The 25,798-nt window shown below is 37.9% G+C and overlaps 2 protein-coding genes across 3 annotated transcripts; one reads left to right on the top strand and one right to left on the bottom strand.

The window, feature by feature from the left end:
• The first annotated feature begins 1,146 nt into the window (after positions 1 to 1,146).
• On the top strand, positions 1,147 to 10,320 carry LOC103149693 (cellular retinoic acid-binding protein 1). Its single transcript, XM_007568973.2, has 4 exons — positions 1,147 to 1,313; positions 2,191 to 2,369; positions 2,628 to 2,741; positions 8,140 to 10,320. The coding sequence occupies exons 1-4, from the start codon at positions 1,244 to 1,246 to the stop codon at positions 8,191 to 8,193; spliced, it is 417 nt and encodes a 138-aa protein (XP_007569035.1). The 5' UTR covers positions 1,147 to 1,243; the 3' UTR covers positions 8,194 to 10,320.
• Positions 8,294 to 25,798, bottom strand: LOC103149692 (paired amphipathic helix protein Sin3a-like). Of its 2 annotated transcripts, none has more exons than XM_007568971.2 (21): positions 25,588 to 25,798; positions 23,050 to 23,274; positions 22,741 to 22,929; positions 22,512 to 22,618; positions 22,042 to 22,357; positions 21,699 to 21,950; positions 21,460 to 21,612; positions 20,513 to 20,668; positions 20,299 to 20,385; positions 20,061 to 20,179; positions 19,747 to 19,972; positions 19,394 to 19,510; positions 18,508 to 18,746; positions 18,250 to 18,433; positions 16,838 to 17,420; positions 15,968 to 16,137; positions 15,656 to 15,829; positions 15,484 to 15,576; positions 14,493 to 14,587; positions 12,438 to 12,645; positions 8,294 to 11,214 (listed from the first exon to the last, which is right to left on the bottom strand). In XM_007568971.2, the coding sequence occupies exons 2-21, from the start codon at positions 23,233 to 23,235 to the stop codon at positions 10,996 to 10,998; spliced, it is 3,873 nt and encodes a 1,290-aa protein (XP_007569033.1). In that variant the 5' UTR covers positions 23,236 to 23,274; positions 25,588 to 25,798; the 3' UTR covers positions 8,294 to 10,995. The 2 variants fall into 2 exon arrangements, with proteins under 2 accessions (XP_007569033.1, XP_007569032.1); XM_007568970.2 differs by having other exon boundaries at positions 21,699 to 21,953.

Genomic DNA, 25,798 nt, shown 5'->3' on the forward strand with positions numbered 1-25,798 from the left:
TGTATTTTATTTTTGAAGTTTCTCAACACTACCCCCAAATGTTCTTTTTGTTTGAATTTGCTCTCAAATTATAATATTTTGCACTTTTTTTTTGTTGAGGAAGAATGTGCAAGAATCATGTAAATAAGTATTTGGTAGATTATATAAACCTTGTCCAAATTCTGTCCAAGGTTTGAACAAAGTACTGGAAAATCACAAACAAGTTTAAAGATCAGACACTTGACAACAAACTTAAACAGTATTGGTATCGGTTTTGGAATCGGTCTATACAGGCTGTGTATTTACTTGGTATCAGGTTGATACCAAAACCATTACTGACCAATACAAACATAAAGGTCTGTCTCATGTTTGCCAACAGAACTTCTTGCTGATCTTAAGACCTTTTGGTAAATTTGAAGAAACAAAAGTGGAATTCTTAGAACTGTGTTAGTTTTCCACCAATTATAACATGACACACACCTTGTTGTATCATGTTATAAAACGAACACCATTTCAGTGAAAGAAAGAAAACACAGCAGTGGTAGTGTGATGGTTTGGGTCTACTTTACAGTAATTGATGAAACCTTTAATATTTTCTCTCACAGGTTTGACATTAAACTGATTGGTTATGAATGAATACTAAATACTAACCAATGTGGCTGAATTAAAACCAATTCTGAAAAGAAATGCGAGCCAAAATCTCCTCTTAGTATTGTCAAAACTCTCTGTTATGACTCAGTTTTGGTTGCCTAAAGTTGGTTTGGACACTTTTTCTTCCATATCAATAATAACATTTGAAATCTGCGTTATGTTTCTACTCTGGTTATGTTTGTCGGATACTAAATACATGTTTTTGTTTGTTTAATGATGAACTTCCAAGCACGGTTTTCAAACTTTAACAATCACAAGTTAGTTGTCAGCTGAAGTAAAGTCTATGTACAGAAAAGGATCAAGGATTCAAGAGAAAGACTCTGGTTTAAATAACCGATAAATGCAACAATCTGCAAACATTAAAAGCTCTCACAGAGCAAACTACCAGCAAAGTGTCCAACTGTCTGTAAGTACACGTCTGTGTGTGTGTTGAGAGGAAGCAGAGGTGGAGGCAGGGTGGAGGGGTTTGGTTTGATGTGTTGGATCATTACGCCCTGGGAGGAGAGAGGGAGGGAGAGGAGAGATGGATGGATGGAGAGAAATAGCCTAAAGAAAAGCAGCTGAGGAGTCAAAGGACAGGAGGAATCGGCCGGCACACAGCAGGACGAGAGAAATGGCAAATTTTTCAGGCACCTGGAAAATGAAAAGCAGCGAGAATTTTGACGAGTTACTCAAAGCTCTGGGTGAGTGTGTTTAATGTTTTCTTTCATGTTTTTGTGTTTTAAGATGGATATGAAAAAAAAAAAACTGTAGCAAGCTTTGTTTGCTCAGTGATTAAACTGGAGAGATGAACTATTTACAGATTAAAACTTTAATACAAGAACTTTTTGCTGTATCAAAAATAAACTGTGCACATAAATGTTCTTTAGTATTTTACTTTTAACTCAAAATTCAAGATTTTTGTCACAATTAAATTATATTCTGAATAAAATCCGCAAGAAGCGAGACTCTGCCTGAAATATTTTCAGAATGTTTTTGGTGTATGCATTAGTGGAAGTGAACTCTCGGAAAAAGTGGGAACGGACCAAAGCGGTCTCACATCTCGCTCCGTGTCTCCCTGACAGAGGGTTAATAGTTTTTCCTCCCATTTGGAGGACAGAATTTATCACAATCTACAGGAGAGTCAAACAAAGTCGACAGCATCAACATTCCTCCCTCTCATCACCTTGTGCTGTGATCTCCACATCTGCAACATCTGCTGATGTTAATCTTACATGCAGCTGCTGATGGATCCTTTTTAGCTTTCAAAAACAATAAAAAGATTAACTGAAAGTGATAGATTTTACTTTGGCATGGCTGCCTAAAACATAAAAGCTAATACAGGGGTAACGTTCCAGTTATTATGACTCAAAGGCAGCTCTAAGCAGGCAGGGTTTTAGCCCTGATTTAAAGAATATCAATGTTTTGGCTGCTTGGCAGTTTTCTGGAAGTTTGTTCCAGATTAGTGGAGAATTAAAACTGAATGAACTCATATTTTTTTACCAGAGTTAGAAAGGTGACATACTCTGTCACCTTTATAAAAGAAGAAGGCTTGAACTGAATTTTGTGTCTGAATCTCAGGCGTGAACGCCATGCTGAGGAAGGTCGCAGGGGCGGCTGCATCCAAACCCCATGTGGAGATAAAGCAGAGCGGTGACCACTTCTACATCAAGACCTCCACCACCGTACGCACCACGGAGATCAACTTCGTCGTAGGCGAGGAGTTCAATGAGGAGACGGTGGATGGCAGAAAGTGTAAGGTAACTGAAAAACCAACTGGTGGCAAATCTAAACGGGCACCAACAGAAGTAAAAACTCACAAAAACGTATAAAAAATATAGGGTATGAAACTAAAATCTGCCCCTGAACACATCAAACATTAGTTTCCTTATTAGACTTTACAATAGAGCCACGTTGAACTGGCAACGTTCAGATGCCTGGTAGTTGATTTTGCTGCAGACAGGTGAAGCTGAAGGTGAAATTTCAGTAAAACGTCTTGAACTGAATATCTTCTGCAGAGTTTGGCCACGTGGGAGACGGAAAACAAGATTTACTGCAAACAGACTCTGCTGAGCGGGAACGGTCCAAAAACCTTCTGGAGCCGAGAACTCAAAGGGGAGGAACTCATTTTGGTAAGAGTTTACTTCAGATAGCAAAATGGTGAGGAAAAAAAACAAGAGGGGATCTGGTGTTTCAGGCAGTGATTACACTTTGAACTCTTCAGAATTGTCTCATTTATATAAAGCTCTTTTTGTTTGCTTTTCCTAATCTGCTTTTTTCAAACACACTCATCTTCTTAGTGATGGATTTCGACCAGAGTCTTAGACCAGATGTTTGGATGCTTCACAAAGTGTCAGACTTGGAAATGGCTGCCTTTATTCACAGCGGGGCACAAAGCACAGGGTTTGGAAAAGGGAACGGTGTGCACTTTATTTAAAAAACAACTTGTGTGATGGGAATCAGATTGTAGCAGGGGGAGATCATCATGTATTTTTATGTGATGAAATATGCAGCAATGCAGAAGATGTATTGGTTAGGGGTTGTTTTTGTGATAAGATTCACCTACCTAATCGTTAGTAATCACATTGACCTCCTACAAATCCTTTTTTGCTGTAGCTGCATAGTCTCACACTACAAACTGTAGCAAATACCAACTTTAATAAGAAGAAAACTGTTTAAAACAAAAGAAAACACTTCTTATAAGTTTATAAATGTTTTCTACAAAATCACCGGCAGCACACCTGTTTGTACTGCTAATGACTCCAACCAAAAAGAAATTAATAAGTGTTATTGAGGGAGTTGGGAATTTAGTAGATCTATAAATGCATATTTTAAATGCTCATGTCATTTAAGTTCGACAGATGTGTGTTGTTCTTCATAAGTAATATGATACCAGCTGCAAATGGCTTCATTTAACTTAAAAATATAACATGTCCAAAACGTATGAGTTCATTCAGGTAATCCAACACAAAAGTGAAACACCTGTCCTAAATCATTACAACCTGTGTGATAGTTTTTGGGTGTTCATTTCTCATAACTTTGATGATTATGGCTTCCAGGTAATAAACACCCAAACATGAGTTTCTGAGAAAATTAGAATATTACATAAAACCAATAAAAAAATAGATTTTTTTTTTCCCACACAGAAATGCCATGTTATGCCTTTGCTAGATGGCTAACTTAACAGTTGTATAACCGACAGTCAATGATATCTTCCATGAGGAGAGTAACAAAACATCACTACCAAAGACGCTTAGCTGAATCCAAGCACTTTAATGGAAAATTCAGTGGAAGGTAAAGTCTTTAATTGAGGATGTAATCTGGGTTATAACTGTTGCATTTCCTGTGATAAGACACTCCTGAATGAGAAACAATGTCAGAACCTTTAATATCGTCTTTTCAGAGGCAAAGTTTCTTTCATTTGTAGATGAGCAAAAAAATGAGACTAGTTTGATGTCCACAGTGACGTTTCCACAGTCATTGATGATTGGTGATTTTATGTCACCTTTTTGAATTGGTCTGCTGTGTTTCTCAAGTCCCCAACAGAACAGTCATCTATCAGGGAATTAATGAGAGCTTCATCTTTTCATTTTCATCACAAGCTTTATGGAAATGTTTGTATTTTCCTGTGGGAAAATGCGATCAATACCTGACCAAAAGTATCAATACCTGCTTAAGACCATGATGTCACTGTGTTTGACTGGTCTGCATACTGGCTTGACATAAACCCTGCCTAAATCTCTGATCAACAACTGAACATGGGTATTCAGTATGTGGATTTATCTTTCAGCAGCACATTTCAGTACTTAAAATTATATTTTATTGATTTTATCTACTATTTTAACTTGCATTTTCATTTTCTGAGTGCAATAGAGGTCAAAGGGAGCAAAAATAAACACTAGAAATGTATCAGTATGAATGTAGTGAATGAACATCAAACTAAAACAATGGGACTGTTTTTTTTGGGGTTTTTTTTTGTTTTTTGGATTCTAACAATCAGATTTCCCTGCAAATGTATCTTTACAAAAAGATACATTTTAGTTCTTTCCAAATTACAGAGGAAGTTTTATGTAAAGAAAAATGTGAAGGAAACAACTGTGAGAAGTGAAAAGAAGTTCATTCATTAACAAAAACCATGTCAGTTCCAGGAAGTGTTTTGAAATCTCACAGCAAATTGAAAATGCCATTCATCTATCCTTTCCCCATCTCAGATTGTTCATAAACATTCCTTCATAAGCAAGGCATGTGTTAACAGAGCTTTATGATTTTATTTCCAAGGAAAACAAAAACCATTCAGTTTTCTCATGACTTCTATAAAGAAGCACTTTGAAAAGATTGAAAGTCTCGCAGACATATGTTTGTTGTTGCATTCCTCCTATCATTTCATGGCCTTGGATCCATCAGAAACACGTCTGCTTCCAGATCCCGCCTTAAAAAAAGATCTTGTGAGAAACGTATAAACATCTGTTCTGGGTTTACCGACCAGATGGACATGAAAAAAAAAACACACTAAAGCGAGACAGAAAAGGCTGTCTGATTTGGCATGGATGGAGATCTCTGTGTGGACACTGACTCACCTCTGCAGAGAGGCAATCAGGGAAACATTTGGGAGAGGCAGCAATTTGGACTGAATGTAGGTTTTCAGATGTGACAGAAAGATTTCTTCTCTCTAAATGTGTTTTTGTTTAAGACAAGGGTGTGTTTGTCTGTTCATGTTGGAGTGATAGACTATAATCTGATAGGCATGTTGGAATTGAATCGTTTGGGGGAGAGGGAAAGAAAATGATTTCACCATAACAAGAGGACCACAAATGTAAGAACAGAGGCCAGACAGATTCCCTGAACGTAGGAAGGTTGGGTGCGCAGGCTCGGATGGTTAAAATAATAATAATAAAAAAATAAATAATTACTCTCATTTTAATTACCTAAATAAACTACAAAATGCCAGTTTCAACGCAGAATAATTTGTATGTTTTGTAGGCGTTTAAGGTGGATGCAGTCAATTTCCTAAATACAAAACGGTGAAAAGAACAAAAAATAAAAAAAATAAATAAAAAAAAACAGGGGTTAAGGTGTAACCTGATATATTTCAATATGAATTTATATGAAGGCATACAAATTGCAAGCTATTATACTTCAGACTTTTTGAGCTCTTGCAGAAACTCATAAAAAGAAAGGAGGATGAAAAAAAATCAAAAAACTATGCTTTCATTTTCTTTAATGATTCTGTTTGTGTTGAAAAAAAAAGAATTTATAAGTCAGATATTATAAATCAGAATTGGAATTTCCAAAGATTGGAAAAGCCACAGCATTGTAGCTGCCATATGAAGCACATAAAAATGATGTTTGTGTATTCTTGGACAAATAGTCATTCTGCAAACCACTTAGATCAACATCAGCTTTCAAATGAACAACTCATAAAAGAAGCTGGCTATTAAAAAGAACTTTCTTCAAGGTTTAAATACTCTTTGTTGCAAGCGCAACTAAAGATTAAAAATGTGAAATGGACTTAAAATGGCACAACCAGCCATTTGATTTCTGGAAAAAAAATGAACAAGCATCAGGGTTCAGTTAAGATTGGCGTTCAACAGAGCAGCAATAAATTTCTATTATTTATTATTCTTTGAATTGAACAGAATTGTGTGGAAGCCAGATCTAAATCTTGGGAGACTTTTTTTTTCCCCCTGCAGGAAAGAGAGCAGATCCGTTAGATTAATCTCCGACTCTAAACCAGACACAGATCAAATGCAATTATCAGTGGCAGCAAAATTATTTAGACCAAAATGTACATTTTTAGAGTTATCATTCTAGCAAAAACTGTCATTCTACCACTGTAGAAAAAGCATTGGTTTTGTCAGCTGATGGTGACATAATGGTTTCCACTCAGAGAGGTCGCTGCCTGATGAACAAAATGACCATTGAAGGGATTCCTGAGGGGGGAAAAGGGGAAACTAGTCTTTTCTATGCAAGCAACTTTGCATTCATTCTGCTCATATTTTGAGTTCAAATGTATTCTGAATTAAATTACCTGGAGAACTAAAACAAAATAATCCCCTTTATCTATTTAATAGGAAGCCAGGTGAATCTGGCCTGAATGAGGGGATGCAGCGCTGCATTCTCCTCACTGATGAATGGCGCTAATGAACCCTGATGTTACCTCCAGTCAATGACATCACACCCCTCTGCCAGATGGAGTTGTCACGGCTCAATTAAATCCCCCTCCAACCGTTCTCCCCCACCCCCCATCCTCCCTCTCCGCACCGCCTGGGGTAATGACACGTACTGTTGCTCTAAGCCTTTTTCTGCAACACTCCCTAAGAAGCCCATAAATCTCTGGCGCTCCGCTGTTTCACTTGTTTTACTCCAGACAACAAAACATGTGATGAAGAATGCAAACCTGACAGCTGCCGTGCTTAATTAAAGTCGATTTAAATAACAAAGGCCTCTGCTACTGTCTGCCTGTGTGTTGGAGGACAGGTTTTAAAAAGAGCTTTGTCCATTATGGAAATTTCAGGATCGAACCTGTAAATTAACCAACAACAGGGGAGCAGCAGAGTTTAAAAATGTGGCTCAACTTTTTGAACTGATCTGATAAATGTATTTTGATGGTGAGGAGATTTAACATCAGGAATGGATGAATATATCACAGTTGGACATGTTGACCGAAATAAAACATTTTCTTTCTTAGCAGGAGGTTTTGACAATAAAATATCCCACATGATGAAAACGCTTTGGGTGTGGTGCTGTGAAGAATCGGCTCATTTATCCATTTTTATTATGCCTGTCTGACATAAAAAAAAGAAAAAGAAATGGTTTTAAAGTATACACAGCAAAAACACAACACTCTTACCATGTATTTTTTTTTTTACTAAGTACTAGTTCCACTGCCACAGTTACATCACATATAACTGACCATCCTGAAGCAGATCCTCAGCTAAGTCTTCATATCAGCTCTAGTCTGATCCATTAAAAGAGGAGTTTTGTTTTTTCCTCTGGGTATTCCTGACTTTGGTTTCCTCCAAAAAGTATGAGATCCTTTTATCAGAACAGCATAACATGTCCCACATTTCTTTATTTTCCCCTCTGTTTAACTTTTTCCATCAAGCAAGTTGTTCTTTTTTTATTAGATTTTTCAGAGAGGGATAGACAGTCATTAGCATTTATGTTTGCTGCCTTCACCCTTAAATAAGGTTAAATTGTTCTACAGCTCATACATTTTTCCTAAAAACACTGATCTGGTTAGGAGATGTAGGACTGCTATTATTCTGGACCACAGCTGTTCTTATCTATGCTGATGGGTGCTTGTTAAAGGAATCCTGACAAACAAATATCAATTTACTGTGAAAATCATCTGTTTTACCTTCAAACTGGTTGTTCTGGCTTGAAGGGAAATGTTTGGGAGAACTACTTTGAAGCACATGTAATGTCTTCCAAATTGAATAAGAATAAAGTTCCTAAAGATAAACAAAGGATATATCTAGGAAAGATGATAAAGTCGTTCATTTTTCTTCCTCTCTCATTTCCTTTCAGATCTTTGGAGCAGACGATGTGATCTGTACGCGGATCTACGTACGAGCTCAGTAGACATCTCCGTTCCCCCAAATTAACTCACAACTGACACCCTGTTGATGTCTGAAATTTAGCGCCTTGCAAAAGTATATATAAACCACCAACTTTCTTTTTGACATTTTTTTGACTACAAGAAAAACGGACATTTTTGTGCTTGTGGATAATTGGGTAGTTAGAACAATACCAACTTTTCCAGTCTACAGAGTATTTTTGCCCTGTCTACATAGCATCCTCCAACATGACGATGCCATGTTTAACATAGTATGTAATTTGCTTAGTTTAGGTTCACGTGTCACATTTTGCATGAGGTATCATCTGTTCAGAGCACCTTCCTCTCTTCTGCTGTCTCCAACATGGCCTGTGGCAAACTGCTTTGGTTTCAACAACGGTTTTCGTCTTGCCGCTCTTCAGTGAAGGTCATATTCTTAGAGTGAACACCAAACTGACTGCAGTGCTGACAGATTCCCACACCTGAGCTGATCCTGTCTGGGTAGATCTGCAACTGCGCCGCTTTCCATTTTCAGATAATAGATCAAACGGTGCTCAATTTGATCTTCAAAATTTGGGTTTTCATTTCAGAAGCCAAGTCTACTTTTTCTACTACTAATCTGTCTTTAGCTTTATCCCTGATGTCTCTGGTTAGTATATCGTTTTTGAAAATAACACCCTCCCCTTGCTGTCACAAAACAATGTTAAAATTATACCCTTATCCCACCTTGAAGTGTTTTCTTGAAAGAGGCTAAAGAGGTTTGTGGCCATAATGTGACAAAATGTAAAATAGTTCAAGGAGTATGGATACTTTTGCAAGGCACTTTAACCTTGATGGTGTGCTGCATTTTTGTATAGCAACATAATTTAGAAAGTTGAATTTTACTTTTTCTTGTGCATAATTTTGTGGTTTTACTTTTTCTTCCTCTCCCCCCACAACAAAGCAGAACTACCTGTTCTAATCTGAATAAAAATTAAAAATGCTCAGAATGGTTGATGCTGAACCCTCCATCCATTCTTCTGTACACACATATCCAATGGCGATGAAGAGAGTCTTTTAGGGCAGTTTTGGGTCGTCATATTTGGACTACAAGACTAAGTCGGAGTATCCAAGGGGAATCCCGACAAGAACATGGAGAAAGAGCTAAACCAAGATAAACGGCTGACATACGAAAACAGTGTTACTAAAAACCAAGGCAAACGAGTTTCTGTCTACTCAAAGGATATTTTAATGGCAAACACCATACTAACACTCATGTACAACATCATATAAGTCAAGAGAAGTGACACATTAAAACAAGGTACAAACAATCTCTGTATGTACAATCGGCTCCCCCGGGACTTCCTCTGTAATTCTGTAACAAACACGGCAAATAGAAAAATAAAAACCCAGGTATTAAACTATTTCAAGATTGTCTGCAGCTGGTTATATTACTGACCGCTGCCTTTAGTGAACCTTCAGGAAAACAGACTGTCTAGGAAGTGATGCCTATGTTCATCTTAGCTTCTCTGTGTCCCATGTAACATTTCATGTGTGAAATTAAATGATATTCTGTTGCACACATGTACAGTTTTAATGTGAGACTCTCACATTCCAGTATTAAATATGAAGGATTTCTCTCTTCCATCTAATCTCATCTAAAATATCAAAAACATTTCCAATTTTATTAAAAGGCAAAAAAAGGGCCAAAAAATGTCTTTTCAATGGGCATTCAATATCCACGTTTGTATTCCAGCAAGAAATACAGGTTAGCTTTAATAAACTATGACTCAAGAAATTATTGCTTGTATTTTTTTTATCCTTAAACTGTACACAATTCATAACATTGACATTTACCCAAAGAGCTGTTGTTGACGGCAGACTATGAAAGGTAAAACTGAGTCCAGTTTTTTAGCGATCGTCTTGAGATATCACTGACCCTCCTGCACGGATTGTAAATATTTTTGAAAAGTTCATTAACAAGAAAAAGTTTGAAGTGCTGTTCAGACTCAGCTACATTCAATCATCCTAAAACTGTTGTCCTAAAAACCGACAATAGAAATGCACATAAAAGGGATCCAATTAAGTTATAAATGTGTAATTTTTCTCTCCATCTTTTTTTTTTTTGTTTACTAAACAAAAACACTTTGGGAAGATGTTCAGCACACTAAAATTGAAGAAAAAAAGGTTTGCAGATAACCTTTGGTTAAAAAAAACAGTAAAATTTTGCCTTTTCTTGATAAAAGTCTTTGCATCTTCTGGCTAAATGTTGACACTCTATATATATTTTTATAAACTGTATGCTACACACCAATGACACCTGATAAAAAAAATCTAATTATAAACAACATATTTACAAGAAACATTTTTGGGCAATTATAAATTACTGTTCTTGACACACAGAGCTGACATGGTACTAATGTCGACCAGGTGCCAGAAATGTTGAATACATATTTTTTATACTGTATGTATAATGCATCGTTTTGCCTTCACCCCCAACTGGAAACATTCAAAGCCTAAAGAGGTTTACAGCCGGAGTTATGAACGGTTATGAACAGTTTTATCCTTCAGTTGTTTAGTTTTGGGGATGAGAATCTTAATTCAACTTTAGCCCAGATGAGAGTGAGAGAGCCGCTTCCTGTGTTTTTTTATCGAACATGTTAGCACTCTGATAGGTGGCTTTTTCCAATAAATTTGTTGCAGGATTTGCAGCAAAAATCTTGAACTAGAAAACAAACAAGTAAAAACCAATATCGTTTGGCAGCAGAGTCCAGTTTTGGAAGGTTGGAGAAAAAACAACAATTCACCTCTGGCAGTTTTGACATGTGCAGGCGTTTAAGCTGTTTGAACTACAGTGTCCTGTACTGCACCCGGTACTTGTTGATGTTGAGATAGTGGAGAACTTCAGGGCTGCAGGTGGTGGTGCATGACAACAGTCCCTCTTCCGCATCTCCCATTAGCCACTTGTGAGTATTGGTGGCCATTTCAGGCGTCACGTGCTTCTGGGCCCAGAAGTCCAGCCAGGTCTGGAAGCGGCCGTGCAGATGTGTGTTCACCCGCTGGTGGGACTAAAGCCACACAAAAAAAGAGGGGGAGAAAAAAAAAAAAGCAAAAAGTACAGAAATTAGTTGAGAAATCGTCCAGTGACTAATTGGCCAATTTTCCACTTGATCTGCCCTGATCATCCAGGCTGCAACTGAAAATCTGTTTGTTTTTTAAAATCTGATCATTGAACGAATCACAACCAGGAATAAACATAATTAACAATCAAACATGCATCGGCAGCACCAGACACATGTCTGATGCAACTTAATTATTTACTATAAAACAACACACACTGGCAGTGTTAGGGTTCAGCAGCCAGCGTTCCTTTTTGAACCTGAACTATTCAGAGGCATCAGAGCTCCTCATAAAACCCAGGCTGGAAACAAAAAGGGTCAGTCCTGCCTCAGCACACTTCATGCATCTGATTTGTGTTAAAGACATCAACTGAGTTCATGAGTTCCCTTGAAAATATTAAGTTGAACACAGCTGTTATTTATTCTGAAAAAAATCTTGAAGCAAAGAAAACTTTTATTCTGAAGTCTGGAGAAACAGTTTGTGAACTATAATCTGTCTTGTGAAAGACTAAAAGTATGCAAAACACAGTCTACCAGTCTAGTTCCAGTGCTACCTTAGAGGAGTCGCTATGCCCAGTTCTTAACTGTTTTAACCGAGTATGTGTTTTGTACATTTTTGGCTTAATTACAAGTTATAATTTTGCAAGCTGATGGAAAATGACAAAAAACCCAGTAATTTTCATAATTTCTGTTCATCCGTAAAACTCACAAACCTTTTTCTCTCTCACAGAATCCCCATCTTATTGACCTAAACATATATAATTATTATTTTTGATCCATGTTTTTGGATCAAAAACACACTCACTGCTCTGAGTGTGTTGTTCTTTCAGAAAATTGCCTTTTTTGAATGTAATGATTAATAAATTTTCTCAATAATCAATTCTTCGCAATTAAATCGACTAATCACTTCTGCCCCAATGTAAAATCCATTCAGAAAGACTGAACAACTGTGTTCCAACTAAGAACTTTCTTGCTAAAAGACAACAGTGGTGATCTTATAAAAAACTAATTAGCTACAAATGAGTTTAAGACACACAAAGTCAATTGAGAATTAGCAGCACCACCTTGCTGTTAAAGGATCCGACAGCAATTATCAACCGAGTGGAAACAATGATTACATTAATGATTATATTTAATTTAGTAGAAAAAAGAGAAAAGCTGCCTGTTCTCACCTGATGAGCTCTTGAAAGCGCAGTGTGTCTGTACATGTAGTCCTCTGACTTGCAGACGTAAACCATTTTGTAGGAGTTTAATTTGAACATGCACTCCATCTTCAGCTCACTGCTGCCATCCTGTGACTTGTCAGAGGAGCCTTTAGTGATGCGTTCTTGCTGGAGCTGCTCCCATCCTCTCTGGCATTTCCGTATCCGTCTCAGATTCCTTAACAGGAAAATACAAAAAACAATATTAGATTATATAAACAAACAGAATAGAGTAAAAAAAAAAAATACTCTGAAATCTGTATCATACAAATTGATGAGTACAATTCTTTAAATCACTTTTTTTATATGTTGACACAATATGCAGGCAAAAAAAAAAAATCATATTTTAGAAAACATAATTTTTCCAACCAACGCATTCCAACTCACCAAGTATCAGCTTTAATTTTTAGGGAGTCAAATCATTCGAGGGAAATGTGGATCTAAAGGAGCAGCAGAAGCACGAGTCGTAATGATTCTGCACTGTGCTCTTACTTTTTTGCACAGACATTGTTCAGATTTAAAAAATAAAATAAAAATAAAAACTAAACAAGTGTTGATTGATCCCGTTTTTGTGCAGGAGCCAAAACAAATGCAATTATTCATCCCACTGGAATCAAGGTTTTAAATGTGTACTTACCGCTGAGGGGATAGATGAGTGAGGACGGAAGCCGTGAAGCATTTTTTGCATTCAGGGCTCCACTTAAAAGACATGACAGTGAGGCCAATTTATAAAATAAACTGTTGAAGAGAAACACTAGAAAACTGCTGCCTGACATATACATATCTGAAATAAGTATTGAGAAGGATGAAACGTGACGATGGAAACAGAACTTTAGGAATTTCCCTCCCATTGGGAATCTATGCAATGACTTATTTCTTTAATCAAATATGCTAGCAATCCCCTCCACATTTGATGGTACGGAGGAAAAGAAAAAAGATGGCTCCGATGAAAAATTATAGCCAAGAACCAGTGAGTTGAGAAAAAAACACAACAGTGAGTGATTTTTTTGTGCTCAAAAGAATGAAAAACAGCAGAAATAACAGATTTCAGAGGCAACATTCCATCTTTCTAGCGTCAGGAAAGAAACGACTATGAACAAATAATTTAAACATCCATTTTATTAAACCCTATTTTTCTGTACAGATTTTTCAGACCATTTGTTTTACCAACATTTTTTTTTCTATAAAACAAACAAAAAGATTACAATAATCATTATTCTTTGACAGAGATGAAAAATATATTCCCAAAAGCTGCAACTATGGTGTGTGATTTACCCCAGCAGACCCAGGGGTAAGAACATCCGGCCATTTAAAGTTGCAAACAGATGTCAAATACAACACTGTATACAATCACAAACAAAGAGTATGACAAGATTAAAAAAATGACCTCGCTATTCCTAGATTTTAGATTTGAGTTAAGATAGTAAAGTTAATAGTTTGGTCTCTCAACATTCGAAGAACTAAAGAGAAACTTTAATTTAACTTGAACATTAGGAAATCAGCCAGAAAACTAACTGGTGCATCTCTCATTGAATTGCAAAGTGAAAAATCCAACTCATTCCTCCTTTTCTTTAAAAAGTAAAAAAGTTTCAACTTAATCAACCCACAACAATATATTTTTAAAAGTCCTTCATAATAAATAAGATTTCTGTTAAAAAATAAAGTAAATAAATTAATAAGTAGATTTTTTTTTTTTTTTCTAAAACGATGACCAAATAAAGTGCAATCTCCCATGAAAGGCAGTGTTCATCTTTAGAAGTGAAAACAACACTACGGACTGAACCGCTACGCTCTGGTAAACTCTGAACTCCTGCAACCCGTGTGGTTCTCTTACTAAAACAGTAGAGCTTACAATGTCCACATTATATTTGATTGTAAAAAGCTCTGCATGTCTGGCCTTGCACTTATCTCTGGTAAGGAGTTGTTTTTGGCGGCTCGTTTGACATGTTGTAAAATGATGCAACGAGAGCCTCAGAGCAAAGTCTGATGAGCACAGACAGGAGGGAGACATGTCTGGAGTCTCACCTGGGGAGGAAAACTGGTTTCTGGGCCAAATGCTCACGTAGCTCCGGAGAAGCAGAATCTGAGTTCAGGTACCTGCTCACGTAGTCTGACCATTTCTGTGAAGAAAAAGAGGAGAAAACAAAATGAAAAAATGAGGACAAATTACACATATACAGCCTTATTTTTTTTTACTCCAAATTCTTAATTTGTATTGTCCCATTTTAGAATATTATGGACAAAAAAAAACATAGCATCCAAAAATGGCTGACGATTTAAATTATTTGAAAACTCAGACATTACACCAAAAAAAAAAGGAAGAAAAAAAATCTGCATGCAGATATCTTTGTATCTCTGTAAAGATGACATCCTTGAGCCAGAATAAATATGCAACACAATAGTGATGAATATTAGCTGATCCGATACTGATGTTGGAAATCTGTAAAATATCAGCCAAAAAAAGATTATTAGATTTTATGGGCCTGCATCTATAATCCTTGATATTGGTTAATAAATGGGTTGGCTGTTCTCATACCTATTGTTGTTGACTATTGTTATGTTTGACTAATATCACCTGATCAAGCCATTCTAAGATTCCAAAATACAAAAGAAATAATAAAAGTATGCATGATTCATGCTGATATCGCACCGAGTCAATATCAGTATTGTCCCGTACTCAAATCTGCAATACCGGTATCGAAGTGAAAACGTTGCATCAGGACACTCCTAGTACCTAACATCATCTGCAAACTGAGATCTTAGCATGTAGATTGCATTTGCATGGACAGATCAGTAATATAATTACTGCCATGACACACAACTCATCTCTCAGCTTTCAAGAAAGTTTAACTGGTGGATGTTCTGATTAGAGTGCAGATAAATACACAATACTCAGCAGTAAAAATGTGATTTTTTTTTTAAAGTATGTATCCACTTGCCAACCTGCAGATTAACATGAAGAGTGAGTTTAAAAAAAAAGAAAAAAAAAAAGAAGCCTAATCTTTTTGATTCCTACTTCTGCATCTGTTGGCTCATCAGAGTTCTCCTCTTCTGTGTCCAGCAGCTCCATCGCCACGCTCACAGATCCTCGGTTCTTCGTGAACATCAGCTGTGCAAAACAGCAGCAGTCAGTGGCTAACCTCCTATAAGATCTGCTGTACAATCCTTTTTAATATGCTGTTTGATACCTTGAAGCAGTTTTCATCTGTCATCAGCTGCTCCGCTTTCCGCTGGTAGGCCCCCTCTGCTGTAGCTCTGGACGTCTGTGTAGAAATAGCGCCGCCTGTAGCTTTTTTGGCACTTTCAGTCAGGTACATGTCCGTTACACGCACGCATATGTCATCGGTGACGAGGTGCTGGAGCTGAAAACACATTGGTTTTAGTATGCAACACATTTCTCAAGTCAAACATTAACTATAAACAACAACAAGGGAAAAAAAAGAACATTTAAAGGGAAAAAAAAGAACATTTCTTTCTGCAGGGTTTTTTGTAGTACTGACCTGCCGGACAATGCTCTGGATCAGCTTGTCCATGGTGAAGGCGATGTAGGCGTGGATGGTAAACATTTCCCTCAGGGAGTCCTCGTACTGAGCCGGCTCCATGTTCCCGTCCAGAAGATTTCGCACCATTTCCAGAAACACGGAGTAGTAGTCTTCAACATCAACATCCACTGCAGACGCAAAACAACATGGACACTGAGTTACTTGGGTGTAGGCTGTAATATAAGCTGCACCATAACGGAGTAGGGAAATCATTAGTTACGCTCAGATCTTAAAAAAAGAGTTGTAAAAAAAATGCATTTCATTTTTAAGTTTGCTTCTTATATGTTAAAATTTTGTCAAACATTTTTTTAAAGAGTTCTAAGATATAAAGATAATTTTTATTCAGTCCATATAATTATAAAATATTACACAACTTTTGAAAAATTATAAACACTTTTTTTTAGCAGCAGTATATATTTTTCGTAAATATCTACTACAAGAAAAACAGATCTTTAAAAAAGAGTTGTATTTTTGTGTTAATCTGTTGTGGGAATTAAATGCAATTGCTTCATGAAAAAACTGAAAAATAGCTAAAATTAATCATTTATTGGCACCTACGACCAAATATTTACTGCAAACAGAAGTAAAAAGTTAAACGTCTGAAAGATTTGGTTCATGTCTACTTTAAAACAATCTGACGTTCAATAAAATGATTTTACCTTCTAATAAACGGAACTGGGAATAAAATAATTTCAGGAAAGCATGCAATCTCAACATTGTTGTTTAAGAATGCTATGAGCATTAGCAAACTTAAGTGGACTGAAGATATAGAAGCTCTGTGTGAGTTAGATAAGAGTGCTAAAGATAAAGTTTAAAACTCGTTCTTACTCGGCTCTTTCATCTTCAGCTGGATGGCTGGGTTTTCGTTCTTGTCTCTTTTCAGGCCCAGCACTTCCTTTTCCCACTCTCGCTCGCGGGTTTCCTCCTCAATCTGTTTCTCGGCCTGCCCGTAGATCCGCAGCAAACGGGAGCAGAGGATGTGATGAAGGCGGAAGAACACATACCAATAGTTGTTCACAAAAAACAGGTTGTAAACGTCATCTGTGCCACGCAGTTTTTGAGCTGCCGTGTTGGAGAACAAGAGCTTGGATTTGGATGGGCTGCGGCCTGGCAGGCCGTTGTGCTTCTTGGGGCCGTCTTGGTTCGTCTCCATCTCTTCTTCTTCCTCTTCCTCCTCTTCCTCCAGGTCGGAGAGCTCGCCACGTCGCGCAAACAGAAGGTCGGGGATGAAATGATTGATGATCTGTTTGATCTTGAACTTGTCTTCTTTCTGAATGCCCACTTGTCTTTTGACGTGATGAATGATGAGAGCGGCGGCATCCTCCAGGATCTGGCTGTCGTCGTAGGTCTGAGTCATGTGGGGGCCGCTCGGGGGCGGGGCGGCGGTTTCCTCCGAGGCGCGCTCCTGGCGCTACAGGACACAGCAGAGAAAACTTAAGTCAGTTCTGAAGTTTTTCATTTACGTTTTGTAGAAGGTAACAAACATAAATGACAATTTCACAACTCTAGTTTCCCTCTGCTGTAAAATGTAATTTTTACACATACACTCCCTTATTGGTCTGGATGCTGTATATTGTGAGCTTGTTGTTTACAGGACTTATACACACGTTCTCTGAATTTTAAAAATAGGAATCTGGTGGAGAAGTTTGAATTTATCGTGGTATTTTTTTTTTAATTCTCACAAGTTCAAATGCAAAACACATCAGTGACTGAAGTACAAGAATAATTAATACTACAGTGGTAAAATCAATACTTTAGTTTCAGATTCCCTCTTGAAATTTGATTTTATTTTTTCATTATGGTTTATCAACTTTACCTAAAAAAAAATCTGTTTTGATTTGCTCTCAAATGAATATTATTTTGCATTTTGTTTATCTAGGAAAAATGCACACAAATCATGTTACTATGTTGTAAAAGTTTTCTGCAGATACTTATAAACTTTGTACACATTCTATCCAAGGTTAGAACAAAATAATTAAAACAGGGAAAAAAAACACAAAAACGTCTTAAACTCAGAAGTTTGATGATTTATCAAGCATAATCAAACAATATCTGTATCAGTATTGTTATTGCCGATGCGGTTTCTGCATTTACTTGATATCAATGTGATACCAAATTAATATGCAGTATCGCACACCTCTAGTTTCAGTAACATATAGAGTTGATTATGCCAACAATAAAAACCTCCAAAATAATTGTAATCAAGTACACATAGAATAAAAATCATTAAAATTACTCACATCTTCATATAACATCTCAATTTCATTAAGTAAAGACTTGGAGCGCAGCACTTTGGTGTCATTCTGTTTGAAGTTTATGCCTTGGTGGTCGAGTGACTTCAAGTAGTATTTCTCGTTCTGTTCCCGCCAGATTTTGTTGAACCCTCTCTGTGCTTCTTTCCACTCTTCTTCCTTCATTTTTAACCTGAACAGGTGATGAGACGCGTTAGGATCCATGGGGCTACGGCATGTTGGGGAAGTTAAAAGAGAGACAGTTACCTTTTCAGAACGATGGGTACAGACACGGCGGGGTTTCTCTTGAGGCCGTCAATGATGTCGGGAGCTTTGTCTCCATATATCCTCTGAATGGCTTTGCGATGAATGACCTCAGAAGAGCCGCCCATCGTGTTGTCCAACCTGAATCGCAGCTGCTCCTCAGCCGACATGCGGGAGAGCCTCTTTTGCACCGTCTCCAGGGCTCGTATTGTGGCGAGGTTGTTTTCCAACACAATGTCCAGCTGCAGAGAATACAGTGAAAATACATTTGCTCTTTTAAAAGTGTCAAGTTGTCCCTGGTTACCCAGACGTCAAATTGAACAGAAAAAAAATAAAAAATGTTTTCCATGTTTCCCCCCCCCCAAGTTACAATTACAAACCTCAAAGCCTTTTATTGTGATTCTATGTGACGGCACAAGACAAAGCATATCCTACCCACAAAATGCTATTTATGGAGAAAAACTAACTTCACTCAAATAGTAGAGGCAGCATCATGCTGTGGGAATGCCTTTCTTCAGCAGAGACAAGGGGATTGGTCAAAGTTGGCTATAGAATGGCTAAAGCAGAAATATAGGGCAATACTGGAAGAAAACGTTCCCCAATTTTCACACAAAAAAAACAAAAAAAAAAACATTTGAAACTATTATCCAATCAATGTGTTTAGCCCTTTAGGATGAGAGATGTTGGCACATATTTTATTTACCGAGCCTGCTGAGATCCATGTCACCTTTGGTTTTGCAATGACAGTTCTATTTTATCATCTTAAAATGACGCGCTACCTCGTGTTGGTCCTTCTCACACAACCCCAATAAAACACATACAAGGTTGCTAAGAGACAGAATGTGACACTGAACCAGATATGCAAAAGACCAGAATGATTATTCCTCACCTCAAAGCGCTCATCTTCACATCTGTAAATATGCTCCTCATACTGAGTCTTCTTGGAGCTCACAAATGTGGAATCCTCCGACCAGGATGGAAAAGACACCCATGTATCATTCAAAACCTAAAACAAAGAATTTAATTCAGATTGAAAGATAACGGATCAACTAATTTCATTCATTTAATTTCTTATTCTGATCAGTAGACATTTTGTCACACAGAAAAGAAAAAAAAATGTTGAATATCTAAACATATCTGGCTGCAATGACTCAGATTTAAGATACACAAGAGGTTTTTTTTGGGGTTTTTTTCCCAAGTTGTCTTGGTAACATGATGGGACATATTTAACTCATCTCTAACCTCTCTGCACAGCGGTGTTCTTCCTGTGCACTTAGGCTGCTGATAGCTCTTTGGCAGTGCTCTGTAGCTGGACCCCAGCCTCTTGCAGGAAGCATAATCGATCTCCATGGCGATGCCCTCTGTCGAACGCTCCTTGGGTAAACTCTCTGCGTGGCTCAGCTCCCCGTGACTAGATTCACGGTAGCCCAAGAAGTTCTTAAACCAAGTAAAAAGCTCTGGGAATTTTCTGTGAAAACACAAGGACAGTCTTGAGGTTAACGTTACTAGATTAATGTCTACAGGTACGAGAGATATCCAAGAAGCCACAGATTTACCCAAGAAACGGGATGACTAGCTGGACCAGCTCAGTGCGAGAAATCACTTCCTGGTTGAAGATGTGCAGACATCGAAGGAAGTTGTCATATGCCTCTGAGCTCCGTAGAGCCTTCTTCACCTGAGTTTTATTGTTTCAGCAAAAAAAAAAGTTGGATTTTAGACGATTTTATGTCATAATTATCAAAATTTTACTTCCAGCTAGATTTTTTTAAAATTATTAAATACAATAAGGCTGACCTTCTCAAAGAACATAGTTTCAGTGCTTGTGTTGAGTTTACTGACTTCAGCCATGCCGTGGGGCTTGCTGATGACAAGAGCCTTTTTCTGCAAGAGTTTAAATATGTTTCATAAATTAAACATTCGCTAATCTACAATTCATAACAGAATATTCAAATGTTCAACCTTTTCTTTATTTTAAACATCCATAGAGCTGACAGATGTCTTAGTGTACCTTGAAAGGCGGTGTGGATCCCACTCCAGAAGGTCTCCTGATTGGCAGACCATTTTGGTTCAGTCTCTGTTTGTTGTTCAGCGAGGGTCTCTTTACTGTGGGACCGTGATCATTACGGACTGACTCTGCTCTGTCTGGAGGACTCTTCCCCAACAACTGCACAGGGAAGTGCATATCACGATCAGACAAAACAGAAAAAAGGAAAAGAACAGAAATCCAAATGTATTTTTGTTTCAGAAAACATTCCTGAGAAACTAAACAAAAAGGAATTCAACAAAAATATAAACAATCATGTTAAATAAAATATCTGGATTGTATCATTAAATTTTAATAAAAGCTTTAGAATTTTCTCAAGCATGCAAGACAAAGAATGTCTTGCATGTCAAACAAAGTGTTTGACTTAACATCCTCATTCTGGATGAATTGTTATGAAATTCTGAACCAGAGACTCTGAGGCTTGGTTAAGATTGTTGCAAGTTTTATCTCAGTTAAATTTCAATTATGATTTAAACTTAAAACATACATTATTCCAGCTTCATAATTTTGTACCCTGCTTGATTTGCCAGTTTTGTCTCTGGTATGCGAGTCATAGTGCAGTTAGCAAAGGCCTTTACAAGGTAACATTGTAATCACACGTAAGTTATAGGCAAATACCAAAATTCCAGTTATTTCAGCTAAATAAATTAAATCTAATTTAACTTTGTCACAGTATGGTAATTTATCTAATGTTGATGACAAACAAATTTAAGGCATAATTAAATGGAATTTAAGATCTATTTGGGAAAATCTGGAGGTATTTAAGATTTCTTTTCTAAATCTTTAACTTTTGAAGATCCAGTGGTGCTTAACAGCTGAAGATATATTTTTGATTAGATATCCAGTGACTAAAAAAACACTGACCCAGTTAGTTTTGCATAACGATGCTGTGGCTGCATTCAGAGACTCACCACTGAGCTGTTTGCATCTGGCAGGAACTGTCCAAATTCTGACAGTAGGTCCTCTTGGTTCTTAAAAAGTCTGGCCACTTGAGTGTAAACCTCCTGTTCAGTCAGAGCTGGTGTGTAATTCCCCCCAGCCTCCTTAGCATTCCGCTGTTCTTTCTAAAACATTTAGAATCCAAAGAAAGCAGGAGTGAGTTGAATGTTCTTCAGAAGTTCCAGAGATTTTAAAATGTCATATTTTTCACCTGGTAAGTGTGCAGGATTTCCAGGAAGGCCTTGTAGATATCCGGCTGGCCCTGGAAGCGGTTCTTGATCTTGTTGACGTAATTTATGGCGTGGTTAAACTCCACAGGTTGGTTGTTCTGGAGAGGTGGCCCGCTGGATGGGGTGCTGCTGACGGGAGTGTGGGGCTGAACTGAAGGAGAACGTGGTGAGGCGTACGACGGGATGGATGGATTCGGCTGGCTGGTGGGTGTGTGGGCCGGAGACTGAATAAGCTGCTGAGAGAAACGACAACGCAAAAATATGTCATGCCACTAAACCACCACAAGCTACCACAATCAATAGACAGGTGAATAAGTATTCCACCTTGCTGGCTTTGTTTAAAGCAGGTTGAGTGGCGATAGTTGGGGTAGTGGTGGTGTGCAGGCTGGTCTGTGGTAGACTCTGGTGTTGTTGGAGGCTAGTTGGTTGGCTAGGTCCTCCAGTTGCTGGGATGTTTTGTACCGATATTCCTTGAGGAGTTATGTAGTGTATCTGACCAGGTGTGGTTACGTTCACCAGATCGTTGGTTTGAACCTCGATTTTATAACCAGGCGGCAGGAAAGTGTTAAAACCCATGATGAGGTCAGGGTGGCCCTTAAAGAGCTGCGACACACGGTTAATGACTCCAGGAGTGTCAATGCTGCAGAAACAGAATCAATGACACCGTATTATCACCTAAAGTACTTTTAACTAAACTCAAAAACATCAATTCTGAATGTGAATTTGAAACACAGAAGTATTATTATTTTTGTTGTTGTTATTTTTCAAAATCAACCGATGAAAACAAAGCTGACCTCTGGGATTTAAACTCTTTCATAATGTCGAGAAAATCATTATAAACTTGAGGTTGATTCCCAAACTGCAGTTTCACTTGATCCAGATAAGACAGGGCATCTTCAACCTACAAAGTAAAAAGTAAAAAAAAATATTAGCATATTCCCTGATCTGTTTTTTTGTGGAAATACATGATCAAACAAAGAATTTTTTTGACATCTTAAGCCAAAAGCATTTGGTTGTTCAAACCTTTAACCGCTGAAACTGCTGTTGCTGCTGCTGTCCTTGCACTGAAGCTATGGGTGTGGGGGGATGAACATGACCTGGGACCACTGCAGGTCCCTGAGACTGCACAGCCAGGCTATGTGTATGAGGGCCAATATGTGGTGTGGCATTGTTGTGCCCATGTCCACTTGTGCTTTGAGGCATAGTAGGCACCTTTAAGGCAGAAATAGAACAGAACCAAGTAAATACTAGTTGCATAAAAAGCAGGTTTCTAACTGTCATTGACTTTAAAAAAATATATGTCAGAATGTAAATATTTGCCTCATATCATACCTGGTAGGCCTGGGGCAGAGAGTACTGTATACCAGTTGAGGGCTGCATGGTGTCTGCAGCAGCCTCAACAACAGGTGGGGCCGGGACAAGGGCCCGTTGAAAGCCTTCTCCAATAGCTTGAACTGGTGGACGGCGTGGTTGCTGCTGCACAAAAATCGGTTCTGGGTCTTCTGCACGTCTCTTCATGGTATACACATACTCAGACTAGAGCATACTTTACTAGAGCTTAAAAGAAAAAAAAACACAAGAATACTTCTTAAACTTTCTCACTTACATTCTAAATGTAGTCATTAGGGCAGTGCTGGATTTAAAACTGTGAAACAAATCTCCTAACGCCCACTGACACACCTCAGAAAACAGTTAACAGTGCAACTGTCCGTGTTGCTGGATTATTAGCCTATTATTAGCGACATGGTGAGCAATATTTTTCAACCGGCAATGATTAATAGGATATGCGTCATTCATAGCAAGTAGAACTGCACAATACACTAAATTGCAATCGCCATTTCAATAACAACAGTCTAGATTCTGTACAGTACTGCATCCTAAGTACTGGGGAAGCACAATCGACATGCCAATGATATATTTGTTTATTTAAGGATACCATTTGTTCGTATCATAGTAGAGAATATTCTTCCTGGGTCCAGACCAAACAATGCAATTAAATCATCATTCAGAGACATTACAAACAGCCATTATGTTATTTTTTAAGACACAAACAAAATTAAACACAAAATTCAAATCAAACGTTTCAAGAGTAATAATGTCTGACAAATGTTACGAAAAGACATAACACATTACCATGCAAAGTATTTCAGCAATATCAAAACTAAATTAAAAATATGTATGCCACCAATTGTATGGAATTTCACTGCACTTTATAGTCAAAGCAAATGAAACTTTAAACAACTAAAAAAAAACAGCGAAATGGTGGGGAGATCATGACAATGAGTGAAAAGTGAAGAAGACAGCAGGTAATTGCTACCAATATCATCACAATCTTAAACAATCACAGAATTTCAACTGCATTCGTTTTACCCTACACAGATAAACTTTGTAAAATGTACAATTTTAATTTATTTTAAAACTTTTTCCATGCTACTTCTAATAGCTCCAAACTTATAATTTCCCATAATTGCTATTTAGTTTAATATTTATTGGAGATTAATTTATTGATTAGGTGGCTGCACATTAATTCCCATCCCTTTACATCGGTCCAGATATGATTTGTTTTCTGCCTTTTCCAGTGGCACCCGATACTGGTCAAGCTATTTTATTTTACATTGGTTATTCAAGCCTTCCCTCGTGCTTTAAATATATCTTACGTTTCTTTTTTTTCTTTTTTTACAAAATAGCACAGCTGTACATAGAAAGTAATTTCTTGACGGTCCCTAAGTAAACGTCATCGGATTTAGGCAGAGGAGGGTAGTCTTTGTGCCTCATTGCCCTACACCACCGTCTGGGAAGAACACGGTGTTAGAGCGCAAACGTTTCAGTCGCAGATAGTGTGTCTTTGTCACATATAGCTTCGGTTTTTCTTCTTCGAAACGAGAAGCAAACACGCCAGACGGCGAAAGGCTGCGATATTAGTACAGCAGCGCAACAAAAAACCGAACATTTATCCGATTTATGCCTCCATTTTTGCTGGCACTGTCGATCGCTGCAGCGCTCTCGTCTCCCCTCCCCCTCCGTGCTAAACACCGAGCTATCCGTTTTCGGCAAGATGACCGCTTTCGCTGGTCTGATGGCTGACGTTGACTTTCGTCCGTTTCAGTTTATGTGGCAAGCAAGTTATGATTGTGTCTATAAGTTGGCAGCGAGACAGAACCAGAAAGTACTAACTTGTCACTGTCGGGTTATTCCTGAAAGAGCACTTTATTCAAACATCTGATGAGCTTAACTGACATTACCCTCTCCTCTCTGCTGGGTAGAAGACATGTAAGAAAACTTACTTACAGTCGTACAGTAATGGATCGTTTTGTCACTTTTCGTAAACAGTACACCACGGTGCTTGAATTAAGTTATATTGACAGTCATTCATTTAGCTAATCTTAAGTATCGTTAGCTCACGGAGACCGCTAGCAAGCTAGTGCTTGCGCTTTCAAACGTCGCATACACGTTCAAATAAGCGTTAAATTTGCTGATAAAGTTTCCAAAAACAGACTCTCTATTAGCAACAATAGTCTCTTAACAAAACTCACTTAAAAATTTAAGTAGAAAAGGCAAAAACCAACTAACTGTAAAATACACCAGGTTAGCCTGCTTAATGTTAGCCTCTCGGCTAATTCACGTTGCTAGCCTCACTGGCGACTAGCTTCAGTAAGTTCTCGGCGCTGCAGCCTGACGTTACCGCTGCTGAATTCCTCAGTTTTAAGATAGAATAAAACAGACCGACACGATTCCATCACAGTCGAAAAGCGACTAGCGCCTGCTTAATTTTTACGTCTTTTCGGCAAGGTTATGTTGCTGCTGGCTACCTTAGCACAACAACCAGACCCCATTACCACAGGAACCCTCGGCTAACATAAATTAACTTACCTAGATCGACTGCTAACAACTACAACTTTGCACTCCGATGTAAAGGATCCCCGACTGGAAAACTGCTACTCCAGCATTTATCAGGCGGTGATGAAAAGAGAAGGAAAGTTTTGAGAAGCGTTGGCAAACATAAATGTGAGAAATATAACTGACTGTAGTGGCTACGTCGCTAACAACAGTGTATGTATGAAGCGCTGTTCCTTGAACATAG

This window comes from Poecilia formosa, unplaced genomic scaffold (assembly GCF_000485575.1).
Source record: "Poecilia formosa unplaced genomic scaffold, Poecilia_formosa-5.1.2 Scaffold234, whole genome shotgun sequence".
NCBI lineage: Eukaryota > Metazoa > Chordata > Actinopteri > Cyprinodontiformes > Poeciliidae > Poecilia > Poecilia formosa.

Bases quoted from the DNA above. Each gene is read 5' to 3' on its own strand.
- LOC103149693 (XM_007568973.2), top strand. From the start codon at position 1,244: ATGGCAAATTTTTCAGGCACCTGGAAAATGAAAAGCAGCGAGAATTTT. The intron at 1,314-2,190 runs GTGAGTGTGTTT...TCTGAATCTCAG, and splicing joins CGAGTTACTCAAAGCTCTGG to GCGTGAACGCCATGCTGAGG. The intron at 2,742-8,139 runs GTAAGAGTTTAC...ATTTCCTTTCAG, and splicing joins AAGGGGAGGAACTCATTTTG to ATCTTTGGAGCAGACGATGT.
- LOC103149692 (XM_007568970.2), bottom strand. From the start codon at position 23,235: ATGAAGAGACGTGCAGAAGACCCAGAACCGATTTTTGTGCAGCAGCAA. The intron at 22,930-23,049 runs GTATGATATGAG...TCTGCCTTAAAG, and splicing joins CTCTGCCCCAGGCCTACCAG to GTGCCTACTATGCCTCAAAG. The intron at 15,830-15,967 runs GTCAGTACTACA...ATGTGTTTTCAG, and splicing joins TCCAGAGCATTGTCCGGCAG to CTCCAGCACCTCGTCACCGA.